This window comes from Ahaetulla prasina, chromosome 4 (genome assembly GCF_028640845.1).
Source record: "Ahaetulla prasina isolate Xishuangbanna chromosome 4, ASM2864084v1, whole genome shotgun sequence".
NCBI lineage: Eukaryota > Metazoa > Chordata > Lepidosauria > Squamata > Colubridae > Ahaetulla > Ahaetulla prasina.
Genome location: NC_080542.1, coordinates 143,041,921 through 143,067,233, shown reverse-complemented (window position 1 = coordinate 143,067,233; position 25,313 = coordinate 143,041,921). Strand labels below are relative to the sequence as shown.

The 25,313-nt window shown below is 40.8% G+C and overlaps 1 protein-coding gene across 1 annotated transcript in view; it reads left to right on the top strand.

Moving 5' to 3' along the window:
• The window catches only part of LOC131198280 (sodium channel protein type 5 subunit alpha-like), an 86,426-nt gene that overhangs the window by 7,358 nt on the left and 53,755 nt on the right, over positions 1–25,313 (top strand). The window contains 6 exon segments of the mRNA XM_058182767.1: positions 1,943–2,224; positions 4,622–4,740; positions 5,753–5,842; positions 11,378–11,506; positions 22,020–22,111; positions 23,713–23,910. Coding sequence (XP_058038750.1) covers positions 1,958–2,224; positions 4,622–4,740; positions 5,753–5,842; positions 11,378–11,506; positions 22,020–22,111; positions 23,713–23,910 — 895 coding nt within the window. The 5' untranslated portion in view covers positions 1,943–1,957.

The following is a 25,313-nucleotide window of genomic DNA, read 5'->3' as shown; positions in this document are numbered from 1 at the left end:
ATCTGCTTGCTATGGTTTTGTTCTATAGTTTGTATAACATTCTGGTTTATTTACAGTTCTTGGAAAAATCCAGTTTTTCTTCTTCTCCTTGCTTCAGTATCATGTTCTTTCCAATATATTTCAGATCCACTTCCTCTAGTTGGATCTTATTCCTTGATGCTACAGATGGAAAGAGAATAGATTTTCTTCAGCATTATCTTGCTGTTGTGTGAGAGAGATCGCAGATCTCACTTTTGTGATTGTTTGATTTCTGAAGAATTAAAACTAGCTTATATAAAGGTCACTATGTATCTGTCCCATCTTTTCAAAAAAATTTTTTATCTTTATTGTGATTTTTGTAAAGAACTCAAGGCATCATTAACTTTGTTATAAAAATACATTTTTCAAAACTTTATTTATGATTTCTGTCTTTTGCTGTCGAAATGAATATTCACTCAATAGACATTCATAAGAAGACCTGTAGGAATAAAAATTATATAAAATGATTATCAGAATTGCTATTAAGATTTAAACTTCAAACAAAAATATGTATTGTATCTATATTATTTTACGATAAATTTTCTGTTTTAAAAACAAGGTAAAATTTGAAACCAGTGCTTTTAACATGAGTTTCTGAGGAAAATGAAATTATCTCAACGCTGTTTGCCCATCTCCTTTTGCTTCTTGCTCACTATATGTATCTCCTTGATTTAATGCATATATTTTTCTATTCCATTTTGTTACGTGAACTGAACTAGGAAGGCAATAAGCTTTACAGAAGTAAAAAAGTTGTCTGTCTGTATATCTTCTAATCTATCTATCTATCTATCTATCTATCTATCTATCTATCTATCTATCTATCTATCTATCTATCTATTAATCTATCTATCTATCTATCATCTATCTAAATGCAGGAAAACCTCAAGAAAGTGTTCCTAACATTTCTCAGGGTAAAACCTGCCTCAGACATTTGGAAATTGTTTATCTCCCTTACAAAGGGACCCTGGACATTGTAAAAATAAAATGTTAAAAACAAAAAATGGAATATAAAAATTTAAAAATGGGGCTATAGTGGTTAAAAATGTAACATTAACATTAGTTAACAGGTGGGAAGGGGGGCCTTTAACTGCATTAGCCAGCTCAATGGCTACGTAGTCTTCTGTGGAACCCAACCAAGATGACAGAGGATTTGAGAAATACTGTCTTTAAATGTAGATACTTTTAGATTTTTATTCCACATAGAGGTAATGAACATATCCAACACTCCTTCCTGTTTTCTCTCCAATAACAACCTTGTGAGGAGGGTTGGGCTGAGAGTGAGACAGATTGGCCAAAAGTTATCAACTTTCATTCCTAAAGCTTGACTAGAATTCAGTCTTCTGAATGATTGGCCTAATGTCACCCAGCTGGCTTTCATGCCTAATGTGGGTCTAGAACTCACACGTCTCAAGGCTAGCACCTCTACACAAAACTGGTTGCCTGTGATATATGTGAATAGGGCAACAAACACGTGTCTAAATGCAAAGTCAGTGTTTAGTTTGGCCCTCATAATTAGGGGGCTGACCATATTTGATTCTTGGTCCATTTAAACCAGTATTTAACCCATGAATGAGCAGAATTTCTAGTTTTTCCTTAATGATGGCTTCAGCTAAAAACTGACCATCTTAATCATGTCTTTTACTGCATTCTTGGGAGAACAGGGCAGTCTATCTTATTTTTCTCTTAAATTAGATTTAAGTTAACTACTTTAAGTTAATCAAATTAACCAAGTATGTAGTGGAAAGATAGACTGTAAATTTTCAAAGTAAATAGCTTTCATGGCTTAATGATGAAATGAAATAACCAAATATTATTTGCTGTGTGTATAATTTTGCTGATGGCCTGATATACAAATCCATCTTGTATGATATGACTCTAATTATCAGCTGTATTTCTCTTGCAATTTGTTTGTCTCCTTTTGCAGTCCCAGGGCAGAAAGATGCCAAATTTTTCTTTTTCAACGGCACATAATTTCCTCCGTTTCACCCCTGAATCTTTGGATTCAGTTAGAAAGAGAATTGCTGAGAAGGAAGCCAGTCGCTCCAAAGCCTCGGAAAAGGACAACAATGAAACACAAGAAGAAAATATTCGACCGCAGCTCGATCTGAAAGTTTTAAAAAAACTGCCTATTCTTTATGGGAAGCCCCCTCCTTGGCTCATCGGAGAACCGTTGGAAGATGTTGACCCCTATTATAGGGATCACGAGGTCATACATTTGGTTTTTTAAAATATATATACATCTTATTTTTGGTATAAAATGCTTTTATGAGATTAAAGTAAGCTACAGTAGAATGTTCAGGCACTCAAAAGTTGGTTTGTTTGTTTTTAAGAAGCTGAAACATAAAATGGGTCAGTGTTCATGAATGGAGGAGTCCTAAACAGTTGAATTATGAAATTTGTGTCTGAGTTTCAAGTAGAAAATATGTGACTCTGGAATTAATTGTTGGTAGATAGTTGCTGTCCGAGACACACTTGATCTACTCTGTAGATTAGAACCTGTGATAATATCTGGATTTCACAAATAATAAGGAAACCAAGATGTGCAAAGTAAAAACCATTCTATTTTATTTTACTTTAATGAAAAAAAATTTGAGGCGGTTTTTATTAATCTAGGACCTATGGCAGCTCAGAGGCTGAGACACTGTTAGCCGGGATGGGCTACTGGGGTTTGCAGGGGTTCGGGAGAACCTATAGCTAAGATTCTGTGCAGTTCAGAGAACCCCCAAATCTCACTCCTGGCTGGCCCCACCCACCCAACCCCTCCCAGGAGTCCCCACGCGGCCCGTTTTGGATGCAGATAAGTGCAGGGTGCGCACAGAGGCTAGGGGAGGGTAAAAAACAGGCCTACTGGAAGTTTGAGAAGGCCGGAAATGGGCCCGTTTTTGGCCTCCAGAGAGCCTTCGGAGCCTGGGAAGGCCGTTTTCCCCCTCCCAGAGGCTTGAGGAAAGCATCCGGAGCCCGGGGAGGGCAAAAACTCCCCCTTCCCCATGGTGCAGGAGACCGATTAGGCCATGGCCACCATGGCCAAACCTACCCAGCAACCAGGCAGAGAACCCCTTGCTAAAACTTTTGAAGCCCACCCCTGACTGTTAGATAATGTCTTCCAGAGTCTCTTATGTGTCAGTTGAGGGAAAGAATGTGAGCACAAATTGATGTAGTTTTCTCTGAATTTCAAAATTGTCAGACAGAAATGGGAAAGTTTGTGGATTTCTTTCAAACTGAGATACTAGAAGATAGACATTCTGGGGTTGTAAAAGAGCACTTCTTACAGAAAAATAAAAAGTTGAAGAAGCTTTGGGGGGCGGAAATGGAGGTTTAGACTTTAAATGAACCAGGTCAGGCAATTAAATGATAAATGCCTAAACCTAGAAACCTACAAAGATTAATTGGGATCTACTAAAAGTTATTACTGCTCAAAAGTGCATTATTGCTTATACAGCCTTACCTGAGCTTCTCCACAATGTTCCCAGTAATTTTTGTTTCCAAACTATGCTAAAATATAGTCCGTCTTCTTTCTCCAATCTTTCTCCAATATATCTCCAATCTTGTTTCGGTTGTATCATAATATCACATCATAATGATGTTTTTAATGGTTCATATCCTGACCTTTCCCATTTCAAGAAAAAAAATTACAAGTTTGAAAATCAAGAACTGGATTTCCTGAGGTTGGTCTGCAGAAAAACAGCCACTTACAAAGTGCACAGACACTGTAGTCAGAAAAGTGGTATATAAGTAGTCCTTGACTTACAATCACAATTGAACCCAAAATTTCCATTGCTAAGCAAGACAGTTATTAAGTGAACTTTGCTCCATTTTATGACCTTTCTTGCCACAGTTGTTAAATGAATCACTGCAGTTGCTAACTTGGTCACACGATTGTTGAGTGAGTCTGTCTTTCTCATTGACTCTGCTTGTCAGAAGGTTGCAAAAGGGGATCACATGACCCAGGAACTCTGTGACTGTCATAAACACATGCCAAATGTCTACATTTTGATTACATGACCATAGGGGTGTTGTGAAGATCATAAGTATGAAAAATGGCCATAGGTTACTTTGTTCAGTGCCGATGTAACTGAAATGGTCACTAACTGAATGGTTGTAAGTCAAGGACTACCTATAGAAGAAAAGGGTTAAAAATTGATCTAAATTGTAAAGTCCACAACTGGTATCTGCTATGAGGAATCACAAAACATCAAAACTGGCTACTTTTTCCACCTAAAGTAAGCATCAGCAAAAACTCTATCTCAGGCTTTTCTGTTTTTTTTAAATGTGTCTCATTATTGCAGCGATAGGATAGGACTTGCTGACTTTTTGTATAAGAGACAATTCTGTAGTTGCTAAGATTGGTATGTAGTATTTCTCCATGTGATTCTCGAAATGTACAAAACTGCATTGAATTTATATTGGTGGAAGTATTTCAGTCTTCCTCACCTGATGTCCTTAAAATTTATTTAGACCTGGCAATTCTGGAAGTTCTAGTCCAACACAAGTTCTCTAAGCTGAGAGTTTGGTTATTACATCATTTAAATAAATACTACTTAAAATGCTCTTAAAATCTCTTCTAAACAGCATTACTTACAAAGAATTTACCTATATTTTACAGACGTTTATGGTGCTATCATCCCGAAGCAGAATCTTTCGATTTACAGCCTCTAAATCTTTATTCTTATTTAGTCCTTTCCACCCACTAAGAAGACTAGCCATAAAAATTTTAATACATGTATATCCTTCTAATGTGAAAATGATTCAGTCAGTGGTTGTCAGTAAATATGAAGGTTAGCTCTTTTTACATGCATTGCATACCAATCTAGGCTGGATTCAAATAGCATCAAAAATTGAGATAGTTGTGTATCATGGAAATCTAGCCACTGTTCCATCTTTTTATGTGAATAAGACATTCATGATATGCCAAAATATTGTTTATTGGTTTGAATCTAGCATGATATATGAAGACAATTGTATTTTTAGATGCTACAGTGGCTTTCTTCCTTTTTTATATTCTCTTCTGTTGAGTAGAGGGAAATGGCCCTGAATGGATCTCATACTGGAGGCCTCTTACTTCCTTGCTTTTCTACCAAATGCTGTTCAGGTAGTTCTCAACTTATGACTGCAATTGAGCCCAAAATTGTTGTTGCTTAGTGAGATAGTTCTTCAGTGAGTTTTGCTTCATATTATCACCTTTCTTGCCATAGCTGTTAAGTGAATTACTGCAGTTGTTAAGTTAGTAACACATTGTTAAGTGAACCTGACTTCCCCACTGACTTGGCCTGTCAGAAGATTGTACTATAAAAGGTGATCGCAGGACCTTGGGATACTGCAGCTATCATAAATACAAGCCCGTTGCCATTTTGATCACATCACTATGGGGAAGCTGCAACTATGGTTATAGATCTTTTGTGATCCCAGCAACTTTATATCATTTTTGATTGGATACACATGTTCTATTCACCCCAAACAAAATCCAAGTTCTCTCATGATGATCAAAATTAGGTGGGTTGGATTTATAATGAAACCATCTTTGAGGTTGAATATTGGGTCAATTGACCCTTCTTGAGTCAATATTAAGAAGCAATGAGGGTCATAATTGGAGAACTGAGTAGAACAACTGCTTTTTTTTGAAATGCTCCCTTTAATTTAAGAATACAATGGAAAAACAATTATATTAACCAGTAATTGAACATGCAAATGCATTTTTCCTTCTTCAAAGGAAGATAATTTCCTTAACGTTATTCACTATGTTTATTGCATTTATAACATGTGTTGTTCTCGTCAACTGTGTTTTTATGGCTTTAAACACTCCTCCAACTGATGGCAACACTACTGAGTAAGTATATTCTAAACTTTCATATCCCCCCCCCAAGCAATAATTAATGGATCTAATGGACTTGACACAGCAATGCAACACAAGCAGCAGTGCTAAATCTAAAACAGTTCAGAGAATCAATCCAAATTCTGAAGGCTGAGCATTCAAGATAGCAGAGCAGGTACTAGCCTTAATATGTCTCCAGCAAGCTGACCAGAGTTTTGCCAGAATCTTTTCTAATCAGAGCTTCTTGTTATGTTCTTCCTGATTCTGTATTAAATATTTTCAAGAAGTTATTTTAATTCTTTTCTTGGTTGATGGAAAAAAGACCCTCTTGATTTTGACCTGTGTCCATGAGGTGCATCATAAATGTCAAGTTGCCGTCAGGGCTTGGAGAAATAAAGCCCCAGACTTCACTTACATGCACTGTGCATGTAAACATATTAAAAAGGACTTGGGATCTGGTTCTGCAGTCATGGCCTTTGACTTCCCTAGACCCTTGATTTTTATTTATTACATTTATATACACTTATCCCAGTGATAAAGTGACTCTGATACTTTACTAACACTTTAGCTATTTCCTAATAAGTGAATTGAGCATATCTATAGCAGTGTTGGTGAACCTTTTTGGCACCGAGAGCGTGCCAAAAAAATGGGAGCGTGCATGTGCGCGCACGCTGGAAACCGGAAGAGCATGCGTGCGCTGAAAAGATGATGTTCCAGTTTTTGTCGCATGCATGCACACCGGCCAACTGGTCTTCACACTCGCGGGAGCACCAAAAGCCAGAAGAGCAGCCGCCTGGTGCGCATGCGCATGCCAGGAAGATGATCTGGTTTCCAGCACATGCACCTGCATGCTCACTGGCCACCTTTCCGGTTTCTGATACACATGCTTGCTCGAAGAACAGCTGGCCAGTGCGCATGCCCATGCCAGAAACCCAATGATCATCTTCCCAGGGCGCGAATGCACACCGGGCGGCTGCGTTTCGGTTTCCCGTGCTACTGTGCGTGTAAAGACCAGCTGGCCGGCATGTCGGAACTGGGAAGAGCAACAGACGAAGGCTCGCGTTCCTGGAGAGATGGCTCTGTGTGCCACTTCTGGAACACTTGCCATAGTTTCTCCATCATGTGTCTATAGAGATTTGGTTGTCCAAAAGGTGCTTTTCGAAAGGCAGCTGTACTTTCTCGTTTTGTTTTGTTTTTTTAAAAAAAACGTTTTGCTTCTCATCCAAGAAGCTTCTTCAGTTTTTTCTGACAACTTTTTGGACTTTGTTTTTTTTTTTATTCAAAAAGTTTTACAAAAATTTTTTCCCCCCTTTCCCCCCAACCCCCTCCCTTCACTAATCCCTCCCCCTCCCCCCTGACTTCCAGGAAGAAGCACAAGGTATAGTTAAAAATAAAAGAAACATATGCTAAGAAAATTTTTCCCCAAAACTATTATACCAATTTTCCCTCTCTAGCTTTGACTTCCTCCTAACATAACCAAAATCCTTCAGAAAAAATAAAATAACAATTAACAGTAATAAAATATATAAATCAATAGAACAAATTAATCCTAAAGTATTTAAAACCAGCTAAAGCATAAAAATCCAATCCAATTCAAAAAATATCTCCCTTATAGCTTCTATAACCATATAATTTTCCCCCCAGGTCTTTCTTACATAAAATCTTTCAAGAATATTCTATTTAAAATACAGTACAACACATTATAAAATTTCAATACCAAAAATTACAATATCTATTCAAATTTAGTCCTTCCTCGTCAAAATCCAGTATAACTCCAAATACCTAGTCTTTTATGATAGATATGAAACATATAATCAACCCATTTCTTCCAGATCTTCCTCACATATTGTCTTTCAGGGACACTAATATTTTTGTCTGTTAATAATTCAAAACTTTTTGGACTTTGTTGTATCTTTAGATTTTATGCATTATTTACAAATTTAATTAGTTATTTTGTAAAATGTCTCATTGTCAAATGAGACTCAGATCTCATCAGTGGGGCTTATTTTCAGCTCACTCAGCAAGTAGTGTGCTTCAGGTTAGAGAACACCAATAACGAGAAATATGACACTATGCTCCTTTGTAATGTTACCATTCAGCAGTGGTTCTCAAACATTAGGGTTTCAGGATTTTTAAAAAGGATTGAGGGTCCCTAGGTGGAACAATTTGCCTCCAGAAGTTGTGAATGATCCAACAATGGAGGTTTTTAAGAAGTTATTGGACAACCATTTGTGTGTAAAAGTAAGGTTTACTGATTGAGCAGGGGGTTGGACTAGAAGACTTTTAAGGTCCCTTCCAACTCTGTTATTCTGAAAAAAATCCAAATATTTATTTCTCATGGCAGACCCCCTGAAGTGGTTTTGGGAACCCCCAGAGGTCCTGAGACCATAGTTTGGGAACCACTGTCATAGAGGTTTTCCTTGTCTTTGGGTTTTATTTTGGTAAGGCTATCAAATCTTGGTTATAGAACTTCAGAGAGCTATAAGGAGACACTAATGAGAACAGTCTTGCTTGGAATTGTAGTTTTGTTTTTATAAAATGGCCTGATAGTTTTGGTTAAAAGTAGTAATTTAGTTTGTTTGCAGTCAACTAATCATGCCGATTGCTTACTGTTCTTAATCCGGTTTTCATGGTAAAAGGCTTCATTCCCATGTAGCCAGGGGTGAAATGTAAAATTTGTTACTACCAGTTCTGTGGGCGTGGCTTGGTGTTGGTGGCGTAATGTGGGCATGGCCAACTTTTTTTTAACTTTTAAAAACATTTTTCTACAACCTCTGGCTGAAGAGGTTGTAGAAAAAATGCTTTGAAAGGGTTCTGACGATCCCAGCTGAGTTGCCTGATTGCCAGAACCCTTTAAAAGTGGTTTGTTTTTTTTTTAAAAACGTTTTGCTTCTCATCCAAGAAGCTTCTTCAGTTTTTTCTGACAACTTTTTGGACTTTGTTGTATCTTTAGATTTTATGCATTATTTACAAATTTTTCCCCTTTCCCCAACCCCTCCTTCACTAATCCCTCCCCCTCCCCCCTGACTTCCAGGAAGAAGCACAAGGTATAGTTAAAAATAAAAGAAACATATGCTAAGAAAATTTTTCCCCAAAACTATTATACCAATTTTCCCTCTCTAGCTTTGACTTCCTCCTAACATAACCAAAATCCTTCAGAAAAAATAAAATAACAATTAACAGTAATAAAATATATAAATCAATAGAACAAATTAATCCTAAAGTATTTAAAACCAGCTAAAGCATAAAAATCCAATCCAATTCAAAAAATATCTCCCTTATAGCTTCTATAACCATATAATTTTCCCCCCAGGTCTTTCTTACATAAAATCTTTCAAGAATATTCTATTTAAAATACAGTACAACACATTATAAAATTTCAATACCAAAAATTACAATATCTATTCAAATTTAGTCCTTCCTCGTCAAAATCCAGTATAAGTCCAAATACCTAGTCTTTTATGATAGATATGAAACATATAATCAACCCATTTCTTCCAGATCTTCCTCACATATTGTCTTTCAGGGACACTAATATTTTTGTCTGTTAATAATTCAAAACTTTTTGGACTTTGTTGTATCTTTAGATTTTATGCATTATTTACAAATTTAATTAGTTATTTTGTAAAATGTCTCATTGTCAAATGAGACTCAGATCTCATCAGTGGGGCTTATTTTCAGCTCACTCAGCAAGTAGTGTGCTTCAGGTTAGAGAACACCAATAACGAGAAATATGACACTATGCTCCTTTGTAATGTTACCATTCAGCAGTGGTTCTCAAACATTAGGGTTTCAGGATTTTTAAAAAGGATTGAGGGTCCCTAGGTGGAACAATTTGCCTCCAGAAGTTGTGAATGATCCAACAATGGAGGTTTTTAAGAAGTTATTGGACAACCATTTGTGTGTAAAAGTAAGGTTTACTGATTGAGCAGGGGGTTGGACTAGAAGACTTTTAAGGTCCCTTCCAACTCTGTTATTCTGAAAAAAATCCAAATATTTATTTCTCATGGCAGACCCCCTGAAGTGGTTTTGGGAACCCCCAGAGGTCCTGAGACCATAGTTTGGGAACCACTGTCATAGAGGTTTTCCTTGTCTTTGGGTTTTATTTTGGTAAGGCTATCAAATCTTGGTTATAGAACTTCAGAGAGCTATAAGGAGACACTAATGAGAACAGTCTTGCTTGGAATTGTAGTTTTGTTTTTATAAAATGGCCTGATAGTTTTGGTTAAAAGTAGTAATTTAGTTTGTTTGCAGTCAACTAATCATGCCGATTGCTTACTGTTCTTAATCCGGTTTTCATGGTAAAAGGCTTCATTCCCATGTAGCCAGGGGTGAAATGTAAAATTTGTTACTACCAGTTCTGTGGGCGTGGCTTGGTGTTGGTGGCGTAATGTGGGCATGGCCAACTTTTTTTTAACTTTTAAAAACATTTTTCTACAACCTCTGGCTGAAGAGGTTGTAGAAAAAATGCTTTGAAAGGGTTCTGACGATCCCAGCTGAGTTGCCTGATTGCCAGAACCCTTTAAAAGTGGTTTGTTTTTTTTACAGCCTCTTTGGCCAGCTGAGCTGCACGATCATCAGAAGTTTTTTTTTACTTTTAAAAGCATTTTTTCGGCCGAAGAAAAAATGCTTTTAAAATAAAAAAAACCTCTGATGATCGTGACATGTGCCTGACATGTGGTGGAACGTTTTGTGTCCGTATAGGCAGTGGTGGGATTTAGCCAGCTCGCACCACTTCGGGAGAACCAGTTGTTAACTTTCTGAGCAGTTTGGTGAACTGGTTGTTGGAAGAAATCATTAGGGCAGAGAACCGGTTGTTAAATCATTTGAATCCCACCACTGCATATAGGCCTTACCAGCCTCCTGCAGACACATTGTGGACAGCCCACAACCTGTTAGATGTCAAGGTCCTCTTTGAACATGATGGATGCACATCAGCAGCAGCAGCAGTATGATCAGTAATTATATTTATTTATTTATTTATTTATTTATTTATTTATTTATTTATTTGATTTCTATACCACCCTTCTCCCAAAGGACTCAGGGCAGTTTACAGCCAGATAAAACACAATTATACATATAATATAAAAATTTAAAAAATCTATTAAAAAACTAATTCAATTTGGCCGAATTAAAACTTAAAAAACAATAATAAAACTATAATAAACCCCTATTAAAATTATTATTACTTCATATACTATTACTATATATGTAGATATAACGGTTCATAGCATCCCCTAATATTCTTAGCATGATCTTGTTAATGACCAATTGCATATTCAGGTAGTGTGTTTCCCACAATGAGTTTTCAGGTTATTGAAGTTCATACTTTTGTTGGTCTGAACTGGTACTTACCAGAAACCATATTTTTGTTTTGTTACTTCAAAGAACAAGAAACATTAATCAGAGATGTCCCTTTGTTACCGAAAACAGTTACTCAAAGAGCCGCCTCTTCTGCTCCCATCACTAATATCGAGATAGTCTGTACTGTAAACTGAATATCCTCTCTTTTCTGTTTCTAATGGCTTTTTTTTTCTTTTTACTTTTCAGAATTATTTTCACCAGCATTTATACGGCAGAATTTGTAATCAAAGTGGTAGCAAGAGGATTTGTTTTTAATGAATTCACTTACCTGCGAGATCCTTGGAATGTCTTGGATTTCTTTGTTTTAATTATGACGTAAGTTTGGGTGTTTGTTTGCTGGTTGAAACCGGTTGAAAGGGATAGAGAGATACTCTCAAACTCTCCTTAGCTTTTAATGAGAAGGAGTTTCTGATCTAAGGGGTTCTTAAGCATGTAGCAATCAGCCTACCTTTTTGGAAATAAATAGTTTATTTGGTTTATTTATTCCATGTATATGGTTGCTTATCTCACAAGTGGGCTTAAATCTTTCGGTCTCTGGATTTTATTTGAGAAGGCAAAACTGTACATAGACAAAAGACACATGTTAATGGTATGAAATAAGAACATAGTCATAATAAGATGAAACAATATATTTTGTCTCTAATTTCTTCAGCTCCCCTATAAACATTTTCCCTACAATTCTTTAGCATTGAAATAGAAGGAAATACAGATTGTCCTCGACATATGAGTACAATTGAGCCCAAAATTTCTCTTGCTAAGTGAGACAGTTATTGAGTTTTTCCCCATTTTACAATCTTCCTCGCCACAGTTGCTAAGTGAATCATTGATATTGTTAAGTTAGTAACAAGATTGTTAAGTGAATCTGGATTGACTTTGCCGTCAGAGGGTTGCAAGAGGTGAATCACATGACCCTGGGATGCTGCAACCATTATAAATATGGACCAGTTGTCAAACATCTGGATTTGGATCAAGTGACCATGGGGATGCTGCAATGGTCATAAGCAGGGGTGGGATTCAAAAATTTCAGCAACCAGTTCTCTGCCTGGTTACTGGGTGGGCGTGGCCATGGTGGGCGTGGCCTACTCAGCCTCCTGCACCACGGGATGGGGGGGAGTTTTTGCCATCCCCAGGCTTCGGAGGCTTTCCTCAAGCCTCCGGAAGGGTGAAAACAGCCTCCCCCAGGCTCCGGAGGCCCTCCAGAGGCCGGAAATGGGCCCATTTCCAGAGTTCTGGAACTTCTGGGAGGCCCGTTTTTCACTCTCCCAGAGCCTCCACACAGGCCCTGTACTTACCTGGCATCCAAAACAGGCCGCGTGGAGACTACTAGGAGGGGCAGGGTGGGTGGGGCCAGCCAGTCCTTGCAACTACAGGTTTGGCGAACCAGATGTAAAATTAGCATCCGGTTTGGCTGAACCGGTCCAAACTGGCTGAATCCCACTCCTGGTCGTAAGTGTAAAAAATGGTCATGTCACATTTTCAATATCGTTGAAAAGTCACTAAACAAAGGGTTGTAACTCCAGGACTACCTATACAGACAAACAAAAGTGACTCAGAAAGCCATTGAGATGTATTAATGAATGGAGATGTATAGCTGGGGAAATGGAAATGAAGAGCCAGTTTGGTCTAGTGGTTAAAGTGCTGGAGTAGAAACTCAATGTCCTGCTTTAGGCATGAAAGCCGACTGGGCTTACTTTGGGCTAATCTCTCTTTCTCAGCCCAACCCACCTCACAGGACTGTTGTAGGGAAAATAGGAAGAAGGAGTATCAGGTCTGTTTGCTGCCTTGAATTATTTACAAAATAATAAAAGAGATAAAAATCTAATAAATAATAATAAAAGTGGGCTACTCCGTACTCATAACTAGATTTAATGCTATGCCTTTATAGGAGAACTTGGAAAAAAAAGTTCTTCAGAGAGGTTTATAACAGTCAAAATTAATATTTTGTTTCCAAGGTGTTTTGAAAATGCCTTGCTTCCAGCAAATACTCAGCAAAACATTGGGCAGTGCTTAGCAGAAGCTACGTATGTGTAATAGATTTCATAGCTTTTTGCTGTGTCTCTTGGGAAGCTGGGTTGATATTCTCAACTATACCGAGAAACAAAATTAAATATGTTTTGCAGCATTTTCCCTGTAGCTCTGGGACAGACATTTCCTTCTTGCTCTGACTCACAGCTGCTGGAGTGTCTTTCTCCCTTAATAAGTCACATGACTTTGCCACTCCTTGTAGCACTCTTGTTTAATGTCTGGTAGGCTCATATGTCCTCTTTTCTGAGGCTGCATAAGCAAATCAGGGAAGGAAGTACAGGGATATGGCATCAATTGGAGGCCTTTGTTGCACCTTCCCATTGCCTTGTACAAAGGAATGATAGCCAGGATTAGAATAGAATTTTTATTGGCGAAGTATGATTGAACACACAAGGAATTTGTCTTGGTGCATATGCTCTCAGTGTACATAAAAGAAAAGATACCTTCATCAAGGTACAACATTTACCACACAAATGATGGTCATAGGGTACAAATTTAACACTTAATGATACAACACTTAATGATGATCATAGGGTACAAATAGGCAATCAGGAACAATCAATATCAATATAAATCATAAGGATTACCAGCAACAAAGTTACAGTCACAGTCATAAGTGGAAAGAGGGTGATGGGAACGATGAGAAGATTAATAGTGATTGTGAACAATCAAAACATAGAGATGGAAATACATGTTTAAAGATGCTAAAGAAGGTGTAGTGCCCTAGATAGATGAACCAAAATAATCTGAGGTAAACTTTGTGCTCTTCAGGGCTTCCATCTTCACCCAGCAATATCTTAGAATGGAATGGAATGGAATAACAGAGTTGAAAGGGACCTTGGAGGTCTTCTCATCTAACCTCCTGCTCAGACAGGAAACCCTGGCTTATTCCTTTTCAGACAAATGGTTGTTCAATCTCTTCTTAAAAACTTCCACTGTTGAGAAATTCACAACTTCTGGAGGCAGGTTAATTGTTAGCACTGTCAGGAAATTTCTTCTTAGTTCTAGGTTGCTTCTCTCCTTGATGAGTTTCCACCCATTGCTTCTTGTCCTGCCTTCTGGCGCTTTGGAGAATAGCTTGACTGCTTCTTCTTTGTGGTAGCCTCTCAAATACTGGAATACTGCTACTATCACCAATTAGTCCTTCTTTTCATTAAACTAGACATACACAATTCCAGCAACTATTCTGTTAGGTTCTGGAAGTAACGAGGCTGGAGACCAGGGTAGTGACAACAGCTCTTTAATATAGGGTGAACCCAGCAACAGGCTGGGGGAAAAACCTCTCCTTTTATACAGTTCTGCTGGAGGCTTCGACCAATCAGCAACGTGCTGATTTCCCGCTCAAATATTTAAAGGTACAAACATGAATACATAACACTCCTCCCCTCCCAGAAAACACTTTGCCTCTATTTACATATTTATTTACATGTTATTTTTCGACGTAGTCACGCAAATAACCTGGGCGTCTCCTAGTTCTTACTGACCTGCGCGGTTCAGTTCTGGTGAGTGTTTTGAGCTGGTCGGAGGGCTGTTTTCCTCCCAGCTCTTTCTCTGGGCCAACGGGCTCCGGATTATTGGCCGACTCTTTTCTTGGCCATCCGCCTTGGATTAATTTTGAACTTTCCTGCTGCTTCCTCGAACCTGATGGCGTCGCTGGAACTCTGGGACCTCAGCTAAGTCTTGCGCCTCCCGGTCATTGTCAGCTGTGGATTCAAATTGGTATTGGTCATGATCTATTTCATTTGGTTCGGTTTGGTCAGTTATTCGCTTCCTTAACTGATCTATGTGGCGCCCACACTCGGTTGTCTGGTAGCTCTACCACGTATGATTTTGGGCGGTTATCTTTATTATTTGCCCTGCGAACCAACTAGGGCCGTCCCCATAGTTTCGGGCCCACACCCGTCGCCTATGCTCATTTCCTTGTCTTCTAGTTCGCCCTTGTACCCATCGGGTGTGTAATGGGGTTCAAGCGGTCAAGTGGGCACCGGAGTTTCCGTCCCATTAGCAGTTCGGCTGGGCTTTTCCGGTGGCGTGCTTGGGGTTCTGTGCTGACGGCTAGGAAAAGTCTATTTTGTTTGCCAGTCACCTGGCTTGAGCCTGGACAGGCCTCCTTAGCGCCCGGACGGAACGCCTGCAAGGCCATTCGACGCAGGGTGGAAAGGCGCAGAGGGCATGTCGGATGCCTTCCTCTGCCAGGTATTCTTCAAACTGGGCTGCCGTGAATTGGGGCTCATTGTCGGACACCAGAGTGTCCGCAACCCGTGAGTTGCGAATAGGTGGCGCAGAGTTGCGATTACTGCTTCGGCCGTAGTGGATTTCATGATTATGATTTCCAACCATTTGGAAAATGCATCCACAACCACTAGGAATGTTTGGCCATGAAAAGGGCCAGCAAAGTCAATGTGGATTCTTGACCAAGGCCCTTGGGGCTTTTCCCATTCTCTGACTGGGGCCGTTGGGGGTAGGGGTCTGGACTCTTGGCAAGCTTGGCATTTCCCTACCCTCTCAGCAATCTCTGCGTCCATGAGTGGCCACCATACATAGCTTCTAGCTAACCCCTTCATCCTTACGATCCCTGGGTGACCCTCGTGGAGGAGGTCCAATACCTTTCCCCTTAACTTCTCAGGAATTATTACACGATCACCCCATAACAGGCACCCCCCTTGAGCCGAGAGCTCATCTCGTTTTTTAACAAATTCTTTGAACCGTTCGCCCGGCGCAGCGGGCCACCCTCTCTGTACCCAACCGAGTACAGTCCTTAACACAATGTCCCGGTATGATGCCCGAGCCACTTCCTTTGATGTGACTGGGCCAGAGTCCAACGAGTCAATAAGTAGGATGGGCGTCCCCGGAGTGGGGTCTTCGGTCGCCCCTGGTAGTGGGCATCGGCTTAACGCATCTGCATGCCCCACTTCTTTTCCTGGCCGATGCTGCAGCTTGTACGAATACGCGGCTAGAAATATAGTCCAACGGGTCAAGCGTGGCGAAAGTGCCACAGGCGTTGGGCGGTCGCCAGCCAGTATTCCTAGTAGTGGTCTGTGGTCAGTCACGATTTCAAAATTCCGCCCAAAGACATACTCGTGGAATTTTTTGACCCCTGACACAATGGCTAGTGCTTCTTTGTCTAATTGGCTGTAGTTCCTCTCTGGGGAGGACATTGTTCTAGAGTAGAACGCTATAGGGGCTTCTGTGCCGTTTGGAAGTCTATGGCTGAGTACAGCCCCCACCCCATAAGGGGAGGCATCGCAAACCAACACTAGGGGTAATGAGTCGTGATATTGGATGAGCAGGCTATCACTTGAGAGCAGGTTCTTTACTGCTTCAAAAGCCCTATTTTCTGACTTTCCCCAAGACCAAACAGTATTTTTTCCTAAGAGCCTATGCAGCGGTTCCATAGCGGTTGCTTTGTTCTTTAAAAACCGCGTAAAATTAACCAATCCAGGAATGCCTGTAGCTCTGCTTTGTTTTTGGGCGCTGGAGCCTTCCTAATTGCCTTAACCTTGCTCTCAGTAGGGTGAATTCCTTTCTTGTCTATCCGGTAGCCCAAGAAATCGACGGATTCGACCCCTATCTGGCATTTGTTTGTCTTGACTTTTAATCCGGCTGTCCGGAAAATGCTCAAGACCTTTCTTAACCGCTCCCCCAATTCCTCCATGTTTTCCCCTGAAATTAGGACATCATCAGTAGGAACTACCCTGGGAGCCCCTGCAGTAGTCGTTCCATCAGGTTTTGGAACAGCCCTGGTGCCACACTGACCCCAAATTGCAATCGGGTGCACTTGAAGGCCCCCCTGTGCGTCACAATCGTTTGGGCTTCGGCTGTGCGGGCGTCTACTGGCAGTTGTTGGTAGGCTTGGGCGCAGTCTAACTTCGCAAAGACTGGCCTTTGCCCCAAAGAGTGCAATAAGTGTTGCACCACGGAACCGGTAAGCGCTTTTCTGTAAGGCTTTGTTAAGCGTCGCCTTGTAGTCAGCGCAAATTCTAATTGACCCGTCCGGTTTGATGGGGGTGACGATTGGCGTCTCCCACTTTGCGTGGTCGACTGGCACCAAAATCCCCTGATTAATGGGCTTATCCAGCTCCTTATCGATTTTGGTTTTAGGGCAAAGGGGACTCTCCTCGCCTTAAGCCTAATGGGGGCTACCTGGGGGTCTAAGTTGAAGGAAATAGGGGTCCCCTTGTACTTGCCCAGGCAGTCCTTGAAGACATCTTCGAACTCGTTAAAGAGAATGTCTTTCAGGTTACAGTCACTTCTGTAGATGCCAGTCACTCCCATGCCCAGGGCACGAAACCAGTCTAGTCCCAACAGACTGGGCAGAGTTCCTTCGACGATCGTGATGGGCAGAGTCTTTTTATGTGGACCGTACTCGACTCGGACGGAGGTGGTCCCTCGAACAGGGATGCGATTCCCCTGGTAGTCGTGCACTCGTAGCCGTTGTGCTTGCAGGTGGCGCTTCGCGACGGATGGCAGCGACTTCGCCAAAGTGTCCCAGGACATGATGGTGATCGCTGATCCCGTGTCTACTTCAAGCCGGCACCGTACTCCCTCTATTTTTGGCTTGGTGAAGATCTTCTTCTCCACTTTGGTCGAGGCGCGGCCTATAACCACAGTTGTTTGGTTGGAATCCGCGCCTTTTTTGTTTGAGCCAATCGCGGGTCGCCTTGCCGATTCCGCGCTCTGATTGGCCGATTTGAATTTTCGGCGGGAAGGTTGGGCCGCTCGACAAACCTGAGCTAGGTGCCCTTTCTTCCCACACCGCCGACATGTCGCGTCTTTAAACTTGCAGCGTTGGCGCTGGTGTTGACCCCCGCAGCTTCCGCATTCGTCTCGGTCCCCCTTGTCGCGTTTCTCGGTGCGGCAGACCCCTTCCTCGTCTTCACCGTCGGATTCGGTCTGAACCTCCTCCTGGTGCACCGGAGTTGCCTTCGCGCTCGCCTTTTGTGGGACCGGCTTCTGCAATGTCTCTGCCGCTTGGGATGACATTTCATGTGCTCTGGCTTCGTCCAGAGCGTTGGCTAGCGTGAGGTTGCTCTTTGCCAGCAGCCGTCGCCGCAATCGGATGTCTTTGACCCCTCGGATGAGTTGCTCGAGAAGCACCTCGTCTAGGTCACGGTATCCGCAGTCCTTGGACGCTCTTCTTAGGGCGGCCATGTAGTCGCCTATGGATTCGCCCTCCATCTGCCTTCGCTCTCCGAATTCAAACCGCCGCACGTATTTGGACGGCGTTGGTGCGAAGTGGTTTCTTAGTAAAGTCTGTAAAGTTGGCCACGACACCGACTGCAACGGCGTTGGCTCTGCCAGGGCTTCCGCGATGTCGATGACCTCCGGACCGCAGTGGCTTAGGAAATAAGCCCTCTTTCGGTTATCTGGAACTCCGTGCAGTTCGTTGGCTTCTAGAAAGCTTTCGAAACGGGTCATATACGTTCCCCATTTCTCTTTAGCCGGGTCAAACGGTGCGGGCGGAGTGTAACTAGCCATCTCCGCTTTTCTGCCCTGGGTTTGCTGGGTTCGGGTCTATCGTGCTTCAGCTCGGTTCTGGTTCTCCTTAGCCTCGAGATCCCACCTTCGTCGCCAATGTTAGGTTCTGGAAGTAACGAGGCTGGAGACCAGGGTAGTGACAACAGCTCTTTAATATAGGGTGAACCCAGCAACAGGCTGGGGGAAAAACCTCTCCTTTTATACAGTTCTGCTGGAGGCTTCGACCAATCAGCAACGTGCTGATTTCCCGCTCAAATATTTAAAGGTACAAACATGAATACATAACATATTCTTTATATGTTTTAGCCTCCAGTCTCCACTAATCATCTTTGTTGCTCTTCTCTGCACTTAGAGTCTCAACATCACTTTTACATCATGGTGACCAAAACTGGATGCACTATTCCCAGTGTGGCCATACCAAGGCATTTTAGAGTTGTATTAACACTTCACGTGATCTTGATTCTGTCCCTCTGTTAATGCAGTCTAAAATAGTGCTGGCTTTCTATTAATATAGGGATAGAATCAAGAAGTTCTAGTACCGCTTTACAAAGCCTTAGTTAGTTCACACTTGGAATATTGCATTCAGTTTTGGTCATTACAATATAAAAAAGACTCTGAGACTTTGGAAAGAGTGCAGAGAAGAGCAACAAAGATGATTAGAGGACTGGAGGCTAAAACATATGAAGAACGGTTGCAGAAATTGGGTATGTCTGGTCTAATGAAAAGAAGGACTAGGGAAAACATGATAGCAGTCTTCTAATATTTGAGGGGCTGCACAAAGAAGAGGGAGTCAACCTATTCTCCAAAGCATCGAAGGCAGGACAAGAAGCAATGGATGGAAACTAACTAAGGAGAGAAGCAACCTAGAAATAAGGAGAAAATTGCTAACAGAACAATCAACCAATGGAATAGTTTGCCTTCTGAAGTTGTAGGTACTCCATCACTGGAGGCTTTTAAGAAGAGCCAGGACAGCCATGTCTGGAATGATATAAGGACTTCTGCGTGAGCAGGGGGTTGGACTAGAAGGTACCTCCAATTCTATTCTATATTCTTTATTCTATGTCCCAATAAATAGTATGGATGAAATAGTGCTCTCTCTTTATAAAGCACTTGCAGAAGATGCTAGATTGTTGTCCCTAAGAATGTAAGAAGTCTACTAAATCTGGCTATGGCCCATCTTAGTCCAGCATTGAGCATTTTAAGGGTGGCAGTTTCTAAATCAAAAAGATGTTTATTACAATGGCTAACCAGAAGCCTCTGAGGTAAGTAGGACCAGGAGACCTACCATTCTCCTACCATTGCTGTCCTGCAACTGGGTGTTTGGATAGATGCTGTCCCCAGCTGGATAATATAGGTATGGTAGTCCTAGACGTAGGACCACAATTGAGTTTAAAATTTCTGTTGTTAAGGGAGACAGTTGTTAAGTGAACTTTGCCTCATTTTACAACCTTTCTTGCCCCAGTGGCTAAGTGAATCTCTGCAGTTGTTAAGTTAGTGGCACAGTTGTTAAGTGAATCTGGCTTCCCCATTGACTTTGCTTCTCAGAAAGTCGCAGAAAGTGATCACATGACCCCAGGACACTGCAACTGTCATAAATATGAACGAATTGCTAAGCGCCTGAATTTTGATCACATGACCACAGGGATGCTGCAATGGTCGTAAGTCACTTTTTCGGTGCCATTGTAACTTCGAAAGGTCACTAAATGAACTGTTGTAAGTTGAGGACTGCCTGTACTTGAGTCTTCAAGGCCGAGAGACCTTGATAGACCTATTCTCTTTTAAAGCCAACCAAATTAATGACCATTACTTCATCCTGAGATTGAGGGCAAAAGAAGAAGGGGACGACAGAGAACGAGGTGGCTGGATGGAGTCACTGAAGCAGTCGGCATGAGTTTAAATGGACTCCAGAGGATGGTAGAGGACAGGAAGGCCTGGAGGAATGTTGTCCATGGGGTCGCAATGGGTTGGACATGACTTCGCAACTAACAACAACAACTTCATCCTGTGTATTGAATTTCACAGGTTAATTACCCATCAGCATTGTTTATATTTTAATGACCTCTTTACAGTGACTTGTTTACAAAGTCTTCAATCACTTTCCTTCCTGAAGCAGCCAGAAGTTGCTTCTGGAGCATTCTGCTTACATTTACCTATTTATTATTTATATCCCTCCTTTATTAAACAACTCAGGGCAGTGAATATATCCAACATACCTTCCTCTTCCTTTTTTTATCCACAAAAACAACCCTGTGAAATAGATTGGGCCAGTGGTGAAATCTGAACCGGTTTACTACCGGTTCGCAGGCTGCGCATGCGCGCTTCACATGCTGGCTGTGCATGCACCATGCACCAATGATCGGGCAGCTCAGTTGTGATCATCAGAGCTTTTTTTTACAAGCATTTTTTACAACCTATTCAGTCGAGTAGGTTGAAAAAAAGTGCTTTTAAAAGTAAAAAAAAAAAAGGCGCTGACGACCAGGCAGCTCAGCTGGGATTGTCAGAGCCTTTTTTTTTAACCTTTTAAAAGCATTTTTTAAAAGAAGCGGTAAGCGGGGAAGCAGATGACCCAGCATTGCGGGGGCATGGGCGGGGGCGCCCCCCAGGGATTTTTGCTACTGGTTTTTTGAACCACCTACCGCCATCGCTACCGGATCGCCTGATCTGGTCCGAACTGGGAGCATTTCACCCGTGGATTGGGCTGAGAGAGAGTGACTGGCCCAAAGTCACCCAGCTAGCTATCATGTCTAAGGTGGGACTAAAGCTCTCAGTTTCATGGTGATTCGTCCAAATCACCCAGCCAGTTTCCATGCCTAAAATTGACTAGAATGTACATTTTCCCAGTTTCTAGCCTGATATTTTAACCAATAGACCAAACTGGCTCTCTAAACTATATGATACAACAAAGAGTTACAATTTGCTCTCTTATTTAGTAGTAGCATTTGCAGCTTTTCTGCCCTGAATATTTTCATACATTCACCCAGTCTAACCCTGTCTGCTTGGACTAACATCAGCTGCCCAAGTTATTCCTAGGTTCTGCTACCAAAACAATTGCATTGAGGACGTTTGGAAATTAGTCTGTTATCTTTGTGGTCCAAATCCACACATTTCAGTAGCTGGCATGATGCTGCTGACAGGAATGCACATATCACTGGAAAACATCTGTCTATCTCAGGTCTTTGGGAAGGACTTAATAGGTGGATAAATCCAGTATAATAATCTGGCAGACTTTGCAACCAGCCTTCATAATTTATTAAATTTCTATGCTATTCAACTCACAGGAACGCTGCAAAGTATTATATTATAATATTATGGTATCTTTATGCAGATATGTAGCTTTCAGTCAAAACTTTGGCAGCATTTCAGCTCTCCGAATTTTCAGGATTCTGAGAACTTTAAAGGCAGTTTCTGTAATTCCAGGTAAGTACATAGCAGTTTTTACTGTTAATGTATACAAAATTTACAAACTGCTTGTCTGTTAAGGATTTAAAGACTACGTTATAAGAACATATATCAAAATAATCATAAAACAGTCTTACTGAAAAATGAACTAGACCACTTTAACAGAGAGCTAACCTGCTACCTGATAAAACTTCTGTTGTTCTGGGAAACCTGGAATTTAATCCCCAATTTCAAACCTTGGTAATGATAGTCAGGGAGCCCTTGTTATGACGTGAAAAAAAAAAGAATTAGTTTTCAGAATTAGAATTCAGAATATGTCCAGTATACCTCATGCTTAAATGAACTCTGAAGAGGCACCAGAAGGTTAAAGAGAGCTAACCCAAATCTGAATCTTAACAAGTAAATTAATATACAGGTAATCCTCATCTTACAAGCACAATTGGGAATTTAGTTGTACATTGTTATGGTTGTAAGTTGAGGCACCATATAAATGGACCTGATTTTTCACCTGGCTGTTAGCAAATCTCATGGTTGTAAGTCTAAATCCACTTTCAAAAGCAGATAGTTTATTTATTTATTGAACACACACACACACACACACACAAATTGTTTATGCAGCTTTATGAATAAGAATTTTAATCTTCATTAGTCTTCTGTAGTTTCTACCTCATAGTATCATGCTCTATAGCAGTGGTAGTCAACCTGGTCCCTACCGCCCACTATTGGGCGTTCCAGCTTTCATAGTGGGCAGTAGGGGTTTTGTCCAATACTGAAGCACTTTTCTTTTTTTTTTTAATTTAATTGACTTTTTAAAAAAATTTCATAGCATTATTTAAAAACATTTTCATTAGGTTTTCATAAAATTTCCCGTGACAATTTAAATTTTTGAAAATATACTATTTGTATCCCCTGCGCATAAGTTTAGTTCACGTTATGTAAGTGAAACTAAATGGCGCTATAGTGTGACCGCAAACAAAAGAGCCTCGTCCCAGAATAGCTCGCGCATCTCCCCCCACACCAGCCAGCTATAACAGGCAAGCAGAGCTGGTAGCCGGCACCCCCCCAACTCAATCCACGATGCGCCAGAGACATGCGCAGACGACGATACACTTTATAAATCACCATTACTGTGGAACCGGTGGGCAGTTAGAAAATTTTATTACTAACAGAGATACAAAAGTGGGCGGTAGGTATAAAAAGGTTGACTACCCCTGCTCTATAGTGTTGTCCTGAGGGGAGAAATTGAAATAGATTAGGTCCAGGATGTGAGGGTTGTGTAGGTATTTTCACAGCCCTCTTTCTGACCCTGATAGTATACAGGTCCTCAGTGGAAGGCAGGCTGATAGCAATTGTCTTTTCTGTAGTCCTAACTCTCCATTGACGTCTTGTGGTTGCTGTAGAGAAAGTTCTAGAAATACAAATGACGGACTCAATAATTCCTCTGTAGAATTGTATCAACAATTCCTGGGACAGTCTGAACTTTCTGAATTCAGGAATGTTCAGGAAGAACATTCTTTGTTGTGCCTTTTTAATGATGATTGTAATGTTAGGTGTCCGTTTCAAATCCTGAGAGTTTATAGAATCATAAACATAATAATGTTGATGCTTCTCTGCCACAGGCTTGAAAGTCATTATATCTTCCCTTCTTCAGTCGGTGAAAAAACTTGCAAATGTGATGTTGCTGACGGTTTTCTTCTTGGCCGTGTTTGCATTGGTTGGTCTTCAGCTCTTCATGGGTAACTTAAGATATATTTGTGTTCCCTGTTCGCTTCTTACTGAAAACGTCAACAAATCTGATTGTTTATTAAAGGCTACAGGTAATGTATACATTCCTTCTCTTTTGGTAAGCTTTATGTCATATCTGTTTTAAATCATTTATTGTATTAATAACTGTATTAACACCATTTATTTGTGAACCATGTGCTGAACACTTTAGCTAACTAAATGAGCTGCAAATTAAGAAATATAAAACCATTAAATCATAGAACTGTGCAGTAGTGAAATCCTTTTTTTTTACTACCGGTTCTGTGGGCGTGGCTTAGTGGGCATGGTGTGGCTTGGTGAGGGAAAGATACTGCAAAATTTCCATTCCCACCCCACTCCAGGGGAAGGATATTGCAAAATCCCCATTCCCTCCCCACTTCTGGGGGAAGGATATTGCAAAATCTCCATTCCCTCCCCACTTCTGGGGGAAGGATATTGCAAAATCTCCATTCCCACCCCACTCTGGGGCTAGTCAGAGGTGATATTTGCCGGTTCTCCAAACTACTCAAAATTTCTGCTACCTGCTGGATTTCACCCCTGGAACTGTGGTATTGTCAAGGCAGCCTTGATTATTTTTCTCACTCTATGTATCTTTTTCCAAGTCATATCTATATGATAAATATGGACAACCCATAATAGACCTTATTCCAATCTTGTACAGATCTTATCATTTGGGAGTTTTTCCTTACATAGAAAGAAAATCTTATAATCATTATTTCTGATTGTGGATCACACATATTTTGTTAGATTGTTCATCTCCATATCATAAACCATAAAATTTCCATGAACCTGTGCTTTTCATAAAATGAAATGCAGGTAGTCCTCAATTACTAGAACTAAGCCCAAAATTTATGTTGCTAAATGAGAAATTTGTTAAATGAGTTTTGCCCATTTTACGAACTTTTCTTGCCACAGTTGTTAGTAACATGGTTGTTAAGTGAATCTGGCTTCCCCAGTGACTTTCCTTGTCAGAAGGTTGGCCCTGCAACTGTCATAAATGTGAGCCCCACATCGGAATGTAAATCACGTGACCATGAGGATGCTGCAATGGTCATAAGTGTGAAAAATGGTCATAAGTCACTTTTTACAATAACTTCAAATGGTTATTAAGCGAATGGTTGTAAGTCAAAGACTACCTGTACAAGTTTTCTTTTTGGTGTATTTAGTTCGGTTTGGGATTAGGAGTTTGTCTCAGAGCAGTATTTCCCAAAATTTTATATTATCAGGGGAAAAAACCGCCCATTCGTGAAAGTGGATTTAGACTTACGGCCATGAGATTTGCTTAACAGCCAGTTTTTCATTAAAGATAATGAAAATAAGAAGGTGGCTATAATTCAGGGCTTAATTTAGGAGTATTTGCCCTGCCCACCCCAATTCTCTGCCCCCCAAAACAAATCAAAGTAAAGAACTATGCCCTGGAATTAGAGAAAGGTGTAGTTCAAATTTTCTTTCTACA